The 12437-nt window shown below is 33.8% G+C and overlaps 1 protein-coding gene and 1 pseudogene across 6 annotated transcripts; one reads left to right on the top strand and one right to left on the bottom strand.

Moving 5' to 3' along the window:
- Positions 1 to 657: 657 nt before the first annotated feature.
- Positions 658 to 6923, top strand: LOC107623782 (kinetochore protein). 6 transcript variants are annotated; one of them, XM_016326153.3, is made up of 9 exons: positions 658 to 893; positions 1152 to 1340; positions 1443 to 1508; positions 1782 to 1928; positions 4488 to 4598; positions 4673 to 4762; positions 4850 to 4972; positions 5458 to 5693; positions 6454 to 6824. In XM_016326153.3, exons 2-9 carry the CDS (start codon positions 1205 to 1207, stop codon positions 6463 to 6465), a joined length of 921 nt encoding a protein of 306 aa, XP_016181639.2. In that variant the 5' UTR covers positions 658 to 893; positions 1152 to 1204; the 3' UTR covers positions 6466 to 6824. The 6 variants fall into 6 exon arrangements, 4 of the variants coding, with proteins under 4 accessions (XP_016181639.2, XP_088362469.1, XP_088362462.1 ...); XR_015905439.1 differs by having other exon boundaries at positions 675 to 893; positions 5458 to 6279; positions 6385 to 6824; XM_088506343.1 differs by having other exon boundaries at positions 675 to 893; positions 4488 to 4589.
- A 27-nt stretch (positions 6924 to 6950) lies between these two features.
- Positions 6951 to 12027, bottom strand: LOC107620171 (short-chain dehydrogenase TIC 32 B, chloroplastic-like; annotated as a pseudogene).
- Between the last annotated feature and the right edge of the window lie 410 nt (positions 12028 to 12437).

Below are 12437 nucleotides of genomic sequence, written 5' to 3'. Positions count from 1 at the left end.
ATTAATATTGAGGATACAAATGTAATAGAACAAGATTCGGTTCAAGAAAAGAGCGAAAGAAAAGTAGATAAAATCTTGATTAGTTAGTTATTCTGTTTCATGTCAATAATTTTCATGTATATAGCATAGATTGCAAATCTTGTATTTAGAAGTGTGATTCAGTTTTTAGCTCAAAATAATATGATTAGTGTGTATTGATTCTTAATAATATTTTCCATTCTAAATTTCTGAATTCATTTCTTTAGTTCTTATATTACAAGAATTCTTTTCTTAGAGTGTTTATCTTTCGGGTAATATTAGGCAACAAATAACTTTTTTGAATAACATGAATAATTGCCAATCAAATCAAAACACATTATATTTTTAAATTAACCACCTAAATTTTAATATTAGAATAACCATCCGCACACATAGTAAAATAAATATCCGATATATTCATTATTCACATTGTTTAGTATTTTTCATTGTCTTCCTATATTTTTTCTTATCTTAATTGTCAAGCGGTTGAGTTTGATTCTAGTTTAAAAATTAAATAAAAAAATTTTATTATAAATTTTTAATGATAAAATATAAATAAATTATTATATAAAATAATAAAATTTTAAAATTTATTAATTTAAAATTGCATTCCAATTTCATTAAATTAGTCACTTTACTGAATCAGTGACCAGTTCGGTTCTCACAAGTCACAACCTTGGTTTTTAAGCGCGCTCTCTCTCTTCGAGCCTATTCTCCTCGTCTTTGTTTGATTTTCTTTAAGCGCGCGCTCTCTCTTCGATCTCTCTCTCTCTCTCTCTCCGACCTCACTCTGTCTCACCGGTTCACTGCGAACGTGTCTCTCTCTGCTCGGCCGTGTTCTCCTCGCTGTCACCTCCATTTCTCCCTCGCCGCCCGTAAGCACTGCTTCTTCAGTTTATTTTTGTCCTTCCGTGTCTGTGTGTGGTTTCTTGTTGTTAGAAACTTAGAATTGGTTAAAGTTTGAATCTTGTACTATCATTGGCTATTAGATTGCACGGTTCTGCTTTTTTGATGCATTCCACCTTTTCGAGGGAATGATGGAAATTGAATTTGGAAACTTTTGTAACTTTGTGAAATTGGAGTGGTTTATTATTCAATGCATAGTTTATGTCATTTTTTTTTATTTCTCGCAGCCTTGCTGAAAAGCATTCGTGGGGAAGAGTAAAAAGAGAGAAGAAACAAGAGGATGGAATTGTCGGTGAGCTCAATATGTGACTCAGAGATCCCTCTTCAACTGCGCAAAATTGATGACTTGGTCGCTTCATCCTCCAAATCCCTCCAATCCCTCAAGTCCACCGCTCATGAAACAGCTCAACTTCAAGGTCTTAGGGTTTCTACTTCATGCTTTACTCTGGGCTACAAATCAGAAATGTTACTGTCGTTAAGTTTTTATTCTTGTACTTTACTGATTCTTTTTTTTGTAGGGAAATTGGAAGAGGCTAAAGGTAAAGTTAGGGAAGCCGAGGATGATTTGGTCAAAGCAATTGCAGGTACTCCTGGTTTTCTTTTCTCATTTTTTATTCTACAACTTCCTTTTTTATTTTTCATTCTAGATTTTCTTCTTAAATTTTTATTTTTGTGGTTTTTAGTTAGAATTGAAATCGCTCATCTAGTTTTCGTGTTTGCAATAAATCATCGTGTAACCTTTTGGGAACATATTGATAATTTAGTGTTACCTCTCTGCAACCTTTTTTTTGTTTTGTTTTTTTTTTTTTGTTTTTTAAAATTAAATTGATCTGCTGTATATTATTTTGATGGTTCAGTTAAGACCCGTAAAGAAGCCAAACGAATGGCCTTGTCGGATGCTATTGCCTCTGCAAAGGCTAGAGTGGAAGGCCTTAAGGCAAGCATTCAGCAGCAGCAGACAAAGAAACAAGAGTTTGCGGAATTTCTCGCTCGACAGTCTCTTGGTAATTACCTTTTTTTTGCATGTGGTTGCAACTATTTCTAGCTATTTAAATAAATAAGCTGTTTCTGGTTTTGTTTCTGTAGTAGAGTGGAAGTTGTTAACATCCGCTTTATAACTTGTTAACACCTAATACGTAATTTGTTTAAAGATTTTCAGTTGTTCTGGCATTGACATTTGAATCACATGGTTGTAGATAATTTTTCTTGTGTTTGTACTTGGTTGTTTTTGGTGGGCATATTTTACGCAAAAATGTTATTTGCACACCAAAATCAGTCACCTTGTACTTTTGTATAAATATATATGTAGTTTAACTCATTTTCAATGTGTATTTTGTATTTCAATGTATATTCTATACTGTTGGCTAATTTTGGTGACTGATTTTAGTATACATCTAGTATGATTGTATTTTACGTGATGGATTAAAACTTATGTAGTTATGTGTAAACTTTCACAAATTATATGTTGAATGGAATCAAGTTATACTAAATAATACATTGGCTGGGTCGACATAGCAGAATTGTCAAAGATTTTGTTACAAAAGTTTTGTTATATGTAATTTGTACAGAAAGGTTTCTGACTTGAACTATAATTCACTGGAAGATTTAAATATTGTGAAAAATGTGTGAATTTTATGTTTGAGGTTTAGTTCTTTATTGAAATTCCTGATGTAAGATACTCTATGGATCCTTGATTATTGAGTTATGGATCAAAGTGGGCTGGCCAATGACAAAGATGCTACTTTAACTTACGTTTATAAAAAGATGCTACTCATAACATCAACATACATTCTGAATCTCTACTACATGGGTGGACAGATAAATGGATATATCTTAGATATTGGGACCAATAAAAGTTGTCTTGATTGTAACATTATTGTTGCATTATTCTGTCATAAGAGGATACTCAGTGGTGAGTATTACATAGAGAAAGTTAGTGCTGTTTATTTCAAGGGAGCGTACAGTTCCAGATTTTGTGAGAGGTATTTGAAGTTATGGTTTTAGCCATAGTGCTAGTGCAGCAATCTCTGGTCTATTACTTAAGAACATATGGGGAATTTTCAACCGCAGTAAGCTCAAATATGCAGAAGTGAAAAACACAAGTCATAGAATCAGAAAAAGAAATAATGCATAGGGGGCGGGATTAAAAGGAACAAAATATGATATTAAAATCAACTCGGAACAAATAATACTTAAATGAAAATAAAGATGGTTTCAAACTCAAACAAACAGGTTTGAGCAAATAAACAAAAGAAAAAAGAAACCCAAGTTATGGTGGGATAAGGCTAGATTTAGGGTTGGCAATGGATAGGGTAGGGTAGGGTTTGGACTCTACCCTAATCTTACCTGCAGGTTGAAAACTTTTTTAAAACTCAATCCTACCCTACCCGTGGGTTGAGTAACTCTACCTGCACCATAAAGTTCTCAATCCTATCCTACCTTACCCTATCCGCAGGAAAATTAAAATTTTCAAGCAAATATAAAATTCAATCATTCCATATTTCATACATATTAATAAAATAGAAAATAAAAAATTAAATTCAAAGTAAAATTAAAAACAATAAAATCTTAAAGAAATTCAACATAAAATTATAAACGTACTAAATTAGAAAGAAAAGAAAAGACAGCATCTACCACTTTCAAAGGGAAGTATACGAAGATTAAGTTTGCATTATTGCCCTTCATTTTCCATGGTAAAGATAATAATTAGATATTAGCACTGGTGTAGTGTAATAAGCCATAATGACCAACTTAAAATGTAGCAGTTAGCATCTGTCAACACAAATCCCTCTGGCCTCTATCTTTGTAATGGCTACTATGCTACTACTATATATTATATTATTATTGTGCATTATAATTAAAGGTGTTGGTGCCACCAACTATCTGCAATTCATCTTGGAAATCATTATAGCAAGCTGCAAATATTATAAATGAGTAACATTGTAAAGAGAAAAATAGTTATCCCTTAGTATCATTACTTGCCAGAATGCAGCATAGTGCGAATTTCCTTTTCATCTCTTAATCCTTTTGATCTCTGGAATGTTGATTTTTAATCATGTTTTTAGCACGAGTCAAAAGTGCTTTCATCCTGGTCTTCCATTCATGTATATCCTATCAATTTAATCTTTTGGTTGAGTGATTTTATGACATAGTATTAAAATTTTTATGACTAAAAAAAAGCTAGAGTTTAATATTTGTTATTCTAAAAAAAAAAAAAAAAAGAAAAAAAAAAGAAAAATAGTATAAGAAAATTTAAAAAACATGTTAAAAATATAATTATTCATATGCATCCCTTTTTTAGTTTAAACATTTAGACTGAGTAATTTCATACTATAATATCAAGAAATCTATATTCTCTATTTACACATGATTTCTGGTTGCAACTCTTGTGAAAGAAGTTTTGAAGGATGATTTACAATGGTTTTGTAACTATGTCGTCTCTATTTCCCTTTTCCGTTATCTTTATTGACCGACTTACTGATGTTTGAAATTCTGTGATGTAAGAGATATTATGAACTACTCTGAGCTCATCTCTCCTAGCTTCCTTTTTCTTCTGTAAATAGCTTTAGCAGCATCTGAAGGGAGGTCAAATGAAAGAATTGAACAAGATGAAACACAGGAGGCCATCTCTTGGTACAATAGGGTCCTTGGCTTTCATGTTGAAGGTGGACACGGTAATTGATGTCAATATTTTTGTCCATGGATTATTCTTTTCAAACTTACTATCACTAATTCTTCTGCTCTTCAGGAGTAAAATTCACATTCAAGAATATAAACATGAACAACCCAAATGAGGAATATTCTTTTACCATCCGCCATGAAAACAATACTTACACATGTAAGCAGGATATCCGGTTTCATCTATGATCTTAAAAGTATACTGATATACTAGCTCAAGAAATCTGAATTTTGTCTTTTGTATCAGTGTTAAGTTGTGAACCTTCCCTTGAAAACACAGAAGATCTGATCCATGAATTAAACAAGACAAATGGGTTATTTAAATTTGCTAGAGTAATGAGGAAAAAGTTCCAGGAGGCAGTGACACAAGGTATAGTCATATCTCTAGTCTTTTATATGAGTGCATTAAGCCATTAAGACCATGGGGTTCCTATATATTATGAGGCTGGAAGTCTGGAACGGCCACTTCAATCACATCACAATTGAGCTGACCTTTTGTTCAATCTAATTATTATTTGATGTAAACCATGAATTTGTCTTTATGAGGAGTAAACCAGATGGTATTCTGTCAAACTGAGTCATTGCTATTCATCATGTTTATCTTGGTCAAATGATGTTTTATTTGTTAGTCCAGTTTATCATTACTATTCTTATTGTTTATTATATGAATGTTATTTTTCAAATATATTCTGTTGTTTGTCTGTTAAGATAATATTATGAACCCTAGTCTGTTGCAGTTCTATCTTTGTCAAGCTCTGACATGTTACCCTTCTCTCAACTTGTTAAATAGTATTTGGAACATTGATGAAAAAGGGCTTCTTATAAGTGTTATATTCTAAAATTATGAAAAAACAGGGGGTTTTGTTCAGACTACAGTTGAACATGAAGAATCTATGTTGATGTCTGCATCTGCTCCAGTTTTATCAATGTCATCTGCTAGAAGTGATACTACGGCTGAGGGAATCAATGATCATGTTGAGCCTGTCAAAGTTAATTCAAATATTAACAAACAACATATTCAAAGAAGGGTAAATTCAGGAATTCTATCTCCTGGTTCCGCATCATCCATTCGCCGGTCTCCTCGTTTGAAGGTATGATGCAATTAGTTGTGTTTGGATATATTACTTGAAAAGTGATTTTAAAAATGTATGTTTGTATCGATTTTCAAATTTTGTTTTGCATAATAAATTACTGGACATGGCGTCGTTTGATCCATGTGGCCGATTCCACCTAGTGGGATAAGGCTTTATTGTTGTTGTATATATTTGATTCATTTATCAATGGATAAACAGGTAAAATGGTCCCACGTTGAAAAAATTTCAACCTGAATAAAGTAGAGCAGTATGAGTATGATTATGACTCTGTTTTCATATTCGATGGCCTAAAATAGAAAACATTAATTAGTATTTTCATTTTGATTTTTTTGTTGTAATATAAGAAAATTCAACTCAATACTAAACCAAAATGAAAAGTCAGAATCAAGTAGATTATAACTAAAATGTAAATATAACTCTTCCCAGCACAGAAAAGAAGTCTTCAGAATTTGATATTGTCAATTGCAAGCATGTAGACACATGCTGCCACGATATGTTTGAGGTTATATCTTTACCCATTCTTCAGTTCGGCAATGTTGCATCCCCTCCCATTCCCCACCTACCCTGGGGTAAAATGTGGAGGGTTTTTTTTTTTTTTTTTTGGGGGGGGGGGGGGGGGGGGGAGTGTTCTGGGATTCTGTCACTGTTTAATGAGAAATTCATTTTAGTGGCAACTTTTCTACATTAGAAAACTGTGTTGTTCTGGTATGTCTCTCTGAATATGACAGTTACTGGTGTGGTATATCCTTATATGCAGGCCACGAGATGAATCCAAATGGAGGATGCTTGCCTCCTCATTTTATGATGCATGCTGAGTTTGCTGAAGTGATCTTTATAGGCATGACTTATGGTTAACGTTGCTAAGAGCTAACAGACACTTCAGATTTATTTACCTTCTCGATGTCTGTATATAGCAGATTAGAGATCTCCAAAAAATGGATATTGTATCTTATTATGTATTGGGAAACAGGAATTTAATGTAGCTTTTTTGAAAAGCCGTGTTCCTTATGTGGAAATTGCTTCTTTTTATATCCCCCTCTCCCTCCCTTGATATCCGTCGTTATGGACTTATGGTACCAATATCTTGCATTGGCTTTGTAAATGAAGCAGTGTATTCAGTTAGATCTCCATGGTTTTTGTGTTTTCTTTTTGGCTACCCTTTTGTGTGAATTTTCTTATTGTTAACCATTATGTATCAAGCTTTTGCGTGTGAAAGTTGCTGTAAAATTACCATGTGACCTAGACACCTAGTGATTATGATTGCCAGTCACATAAAGTGTACTCTATTCTTGAGCAGTTACATTTGTTGCAATCTGAAATATTTCTCACTCGCCCTTTCTGCTTGTGGACTTAGAGCAACATAACATGTGGTTGCCGCACCCTGCGATATTGATTTGAGTAACTTGGATGCGATGAAAAATAGGGAATCTGCAAGGAAGTTATGTGAACGTTGAGTAACTTCTTCAATCTTATATCAAAGTGTGAAACAACCATACCGATGCCAAAATAATTAGCGTTTGTTCTTACCCGTAATTAAGCCCCGATGAGCTCTAATAATTCTTGGATGAACTGCATTGATAGTTACTCTAGCATTCCTTGGCTGTGTTATCACCCAATTTCCAAGAATATTTTAGAGGGACATGCAAAGTTTTAACTTTCGTAGCATAATGAAACATAAAGTTTAGGTGTGTTATTATGATGTCATTCTAACCTTGTGCTGTCTAGCCATTTCCTTCACATGTAGAATGCTGGCCAATTTTGACTGAGCATATAAGCGTGTGCCATTATAGCTGCATTTGTCATGGGGAAGAGAATTACAATGGTTAGTATCCATCATTTAGTGCAATTGTTAGACATGTTCTGAAAATTTAGCATATAAGAAGCAAGTGATGGTGGTACTTTTTTCCGGCGACCATGTCATTGAAGCGAAAACAGCCTCTGGATGACAGAGGAAACGTTTATTATTCTTCCTTCAATGCCTGTCTTCTTTGCTGTATCTATCAATTTCTCTAATAGAATCTTCGTTAACAAAAAATGTCCTGCAATTAAAGTTGGAAAATAGTAAACAAATGAATTATGTGACTTTTCTTTTTCTTTACGACCCATCTTGAATTTTGTTGTATTTTATTTATTGTGTCCTCTAATCATGTCTCCTTTTCTGTTTGTTCATTATTTTTCTTTACCCCCTCTCTTTTTGTTGTCTTCGATTCTTTGGTTCAGATAAGGAGAACAACAAAACATAATCAATAGAAGTATTATATTATGGGAATGGGCCATGTAGTTTGTTTTGATTTGGAATCAATTAAAAAATGGCGCATGCTTGCTCTTGCTCGGTGATTGATATATTTGTTTATTAAAAATGAAGGCATGACCAAAAAAAAAAAAAAATGAAGGCTAAAGTATTTTTTTTTTGTATTGTGACGTGGCCAAAGCCTAAAAATTATAAAGCAGCAACTATTCGAGAAAAAGATATCCCTCTACAATCATTAGTAAAAATTAGTCTTAATCTAGTCGGGAACTGATCTATAAAAAGAAAGCCAGGATTAATTTTAAAACTCTCCTTGTCAAGCGAGTCCGCTCATTGGTTTGCTGCTCGATAGATATGCTTGATTTGAATACACCAATTCCTTTTGAGATAATCACCAATTCTTCTTATTAAAGGCACTGGATGTTGTGTTGAATCCTTTGCCTTGTTGATCATATCCACTACTACCTTGGAGTCTGACTCCACTACCAAAAATCTTAAGCCCAACTTCCATGCAATTTTAATACCATGGAATATTCCCCACAACTCGGCTTGAATTGAGGTACATGTTCCTATGTTCACTATATATACCCAGCGATCCACCTTCCATTCTTATCTCTAATTAAGCCTCCACATCTCGCCTTTCCTGGATTCCCGCTCACAGCTCCGTTTGAGTTGAGCTTTGACCATCCCTCTGGTGGCTTCAACCAGCCAATATGTATCTCCTCCCGCGTTTGCTGATTCTCCAAGGGTTTGGTCCTCTCAAAGACTTCTTCTATATTCTTAATGTATTTCTGAATAAGATGGTCGGCATTTTGAGATCTACAAAAAGGAAGTGTGAAGATTTATTTGTTCCTCCACTACCATATCCACCAACAAGTTACAAAAAATTACGTCATCCAATCGCTTTTGGTCTGATCCGCAGTCAGATTCCACCGAATTCAAGAATAGAAGGGAGCTCTAAAGAAGAACATTCTTGCTCTTCTCTTTGATGTGAGTATTTTCTTATGAACCACCATCCAAAGAAAAATTTTTATTATGTGAGGTCCTTTCCACCTCCATATCAGGGTCCAAACTTGGTCTTGCTCTTCCTCATGCTGAGCTAGTGCGCTATAGGCGCTAGATACTGAGAATTCTCCGTCATTTGTGAGCTCTTAGGTTAACGTGTCCTGTCCCATAGAGTCCATCGCTGGCGGCATGGCTTTGATGGTACTTAAGATGTCTTCAGTCAGAAAATTCTGCAAATAAGTTACATTCCATTCCCCTGCTACAGTGATGGCATTATGCACTGTTAGACTGAGATCCACCTCCTCTCCCGCAGCAATGCATTGGATTAAAGGGGAGCCTCCCTTTATCCATTTATCAGTCCAAAGCTTAGTTGATCTTCCATCCCCAATAGAGATGTAAGTATTTTGGATCAAGCAATTCCAAACTTTGGCCAAGCTTCTCCATAGTGTTGAATCTGATGAGCATATTTGAAGTTCATGGAGTAAATTTTTTCCTCTCCCGTACTTACTTCTTAGAACCTCAGACCACAAAGCCTTCTCATTCTTTAGTAGATGCCATAACAGTTTAACAAGAAAAACTTCATTCATTGCCTCAAGCCTTTTGATCTCCATTCCTCTAATTATTTTTGGTTTGCATAGAACCTCCCAGTTAACATTGTGTATTCTTCTCTTATTAGTCTCCTCTCCCTATATAAATTTTCTTTGCATTTTTTCAATTTCCAAACAAACTCCCTCTGGTATGGAGGTGTACATCATATCAAAGTTAATTGAAGGACTTATGGCAAACTGCACTAAAGTAATTCTCGCTCCCAACGAAAGACACTTTGCTTTTCACCCTTTCAACTTCCCAGCCACTCTATCAATAATGTTTTTAAATTTATCCTTCTCTTTTTTCTTATTATTAAATATGGCATCAAAATACCTTCCTAGACTTTCCACTTCAGAAAAACCACTCAATCTAACAATCTCTTGTCTGGTCCGTACAACAACATTCTTGGAGAAATAAAGTGAAGTTTTCATTGGATTTACCTTAAAGCCCGAAGCCTTTTTAAATTCCTCCAAACTCTCTATAGCAATTCTCATCTGTTCTGGGGATGCTTCCATGAATAAAAACAGATCATCAACAAACAAGAGATGCGAGATATGAGGACCCTGTCATCCTGAATGAAGGCTAAAGTATTTCAAAGCTTGCTCCATAATAAAATGATGGTCCTGCATAAAAAAGTATTGTTTACAATATTGCTCCTTTTCTTATTTTAGAAGGCTTTAAACATATAAACATGTTAGATGTTGCTTCTCATTTTTCTTCATATGATATCAACTTTTCTCAGCTAATTAAGAAGTGTCTACTGATTATTAATGAAGATAGGAGATTAGATTGACCAATAACAAGGATATTTAATAGCCCATTTTTACAAAATGTTTAAATACATTAATTCATAAAATATAATAGCACAACTTTATTAAATAATAACTTTTTAAATATGTTCTTTATATAAAATAAATTATACTATGGCGGTTTGACAATAGAAAACTATTACAATCATTAATCAAGTGTATTGTAAAAAATCATTCAAAAAATTTATTTTTTGTATGTCGGTATTCTCTAATTTTATATACCAATAACTAATTTCTCAAAGATCATAATTTTATGTAAGGGTTTGTTATTAATGATTTGTTAGTAGTCAATGAATTGCTATATATCCACTAGGTGGAATTAAACCTCCTTAATACTTTTTTAAGCGGATGAGTAATTGCTATGTATTCACTTAGTGAAATTCAACTTTTGGATACTTCCTTAAGCAGATGAATATATATTATCCAAATACATATTAGTTTTTTTTGGTGGGATAGAGACTAAGATCTTTGTCATGTTTACTTAATTTGAGACATTGTTAATTGAACGTATTAGTCTATCTCTGTTTTTTAGTATATTCGATCATTGAAGAATGTAATTATATATAAATATTGAAAATTGTACCTAAATAATTTGTAGAAAATGTCATTTTAAATTTATCTTCAGAGAATTCAAGGTTTGGAGAGAATATTTTTATATTGTTTCTGTCAAAACAAAAGTCATTGCATCCTAAATATAGAATTTTAATAAGGAGAGAGAGAGAGTTTCAAAGCTAAGAACCCAAAACAAAATCTATGAATAAAAGCAAAAGAGCTAAAATCAATCTCTAACAGAAAAACCTTAGCATTTGATGTCTCCTTTCGGATATTCTCTATCACATCTTTTGCTTTCTTTAACTCTTTTGCTGCAATAACTACTCTTACTCCTCTCTTTGCTAACACCCTTGCTGTTTCAGCTCTAATTTCAGAACTTGCCCCTTCAATTAATTAATTATTATCGTATTACTACACAATAATCTTGGAATATATCAATTTTTAATTAATTAAGAGTAAATTAATATATAAATTGTGGAAGAAAATTGAATAGTTTTAGTGTGATTAAGTAGTGAACAATTTAAAGGATGAGAAAGGAATAATAATATTAAGGGTAAATATCCTTTTCGGCTTTGACCTTTTTTCCGTGAGATATATAACACTTTAATCATCATTAAACCTCAATCAGGTCCCGCCTATAAAAAGAAATTGGACAAATCAACCCCTACTACCAATTGCCAAAGGGTTACCTATATAACGTGTCCGGTGGAGTTTAATGTGTTAAAGTGTTAGTGCCACGTGTCAAATCCTTTGGTTAGAGGGACTAAAAACCCCTCTTGACATCTTCCTCTTCTTCTTCTTTATCCTCCTCCTCTTCTCCTCCATTTCCTCCTTTTCTTCTTCTTCTTTCTCTTCTCATCTCCATCTCCATCATCATCGAGTTTCACCTTCACCACTACCACCGTGGTTTCCTCTTCCTCCCACTCTTCTCTTTCTCGCCCTAAACCACCACCACCATCACCCTAAACCACCTTCCACCGAATAGCCCCAAAACTGCCACAAACATCTTCGACAGCAACCACGTGCACATCCTCCTCCTCACCATGATGTCATGCCCAATCCGAATCGCTACCCATCCAAATCTCTCCACCGCCACGAACACCACCAGCTCCAGGATTAGCATCGCCATCAAGCTATGAAGCACGGACACTTCGCTGGGTTATCGTGTCCGCGTGTCGGACATATTTTGGACACGACACTCACCGACACTCGTCCGACACGCGTGTCTGCTGTGTCCAACCGTGTCTTAATAAAAAAAAATCTTCTCCGAACACTTCTAGACATACCTAAATACAATCACGTGTCTGCGTGTCTAGTCTTATTCTTAACATATATTTTTAAAATAAATTTAGATATAGTATATATTATTATTTATTAAAATAAAAAATATTTTAAATACTTGATATAATTAAAATAAGACATTAAAAAATTAAAAATTTTAATTTATAATTTAATATCAATAAAATATCAAAATATCATTATAATTATCTAAAAAATACTTTATATTTTATATATATGCGTGTCCCCGTGTCATGTAAG

The sequence above is a fragment of the Arachis ipaensis genome, chromosome B10 (assembly GCF_059453495.1).
Source record: "Arachis ipaensis isolate K30076 ecotype BB chromosome B10, ASM5945349v1, whole genome shotgun sequence".
Lineage (NCBI taxonomy): Eukaryota > Viridiplantae > Streptophyta > Magnoliopsida > Fabales > Fabaceae > Arachis > Arachis ipaensis.
Note: the sequence above shows the minus strand (reverse complement) of the source record. Positions and strands in the feature narration are given on the sequence as shown.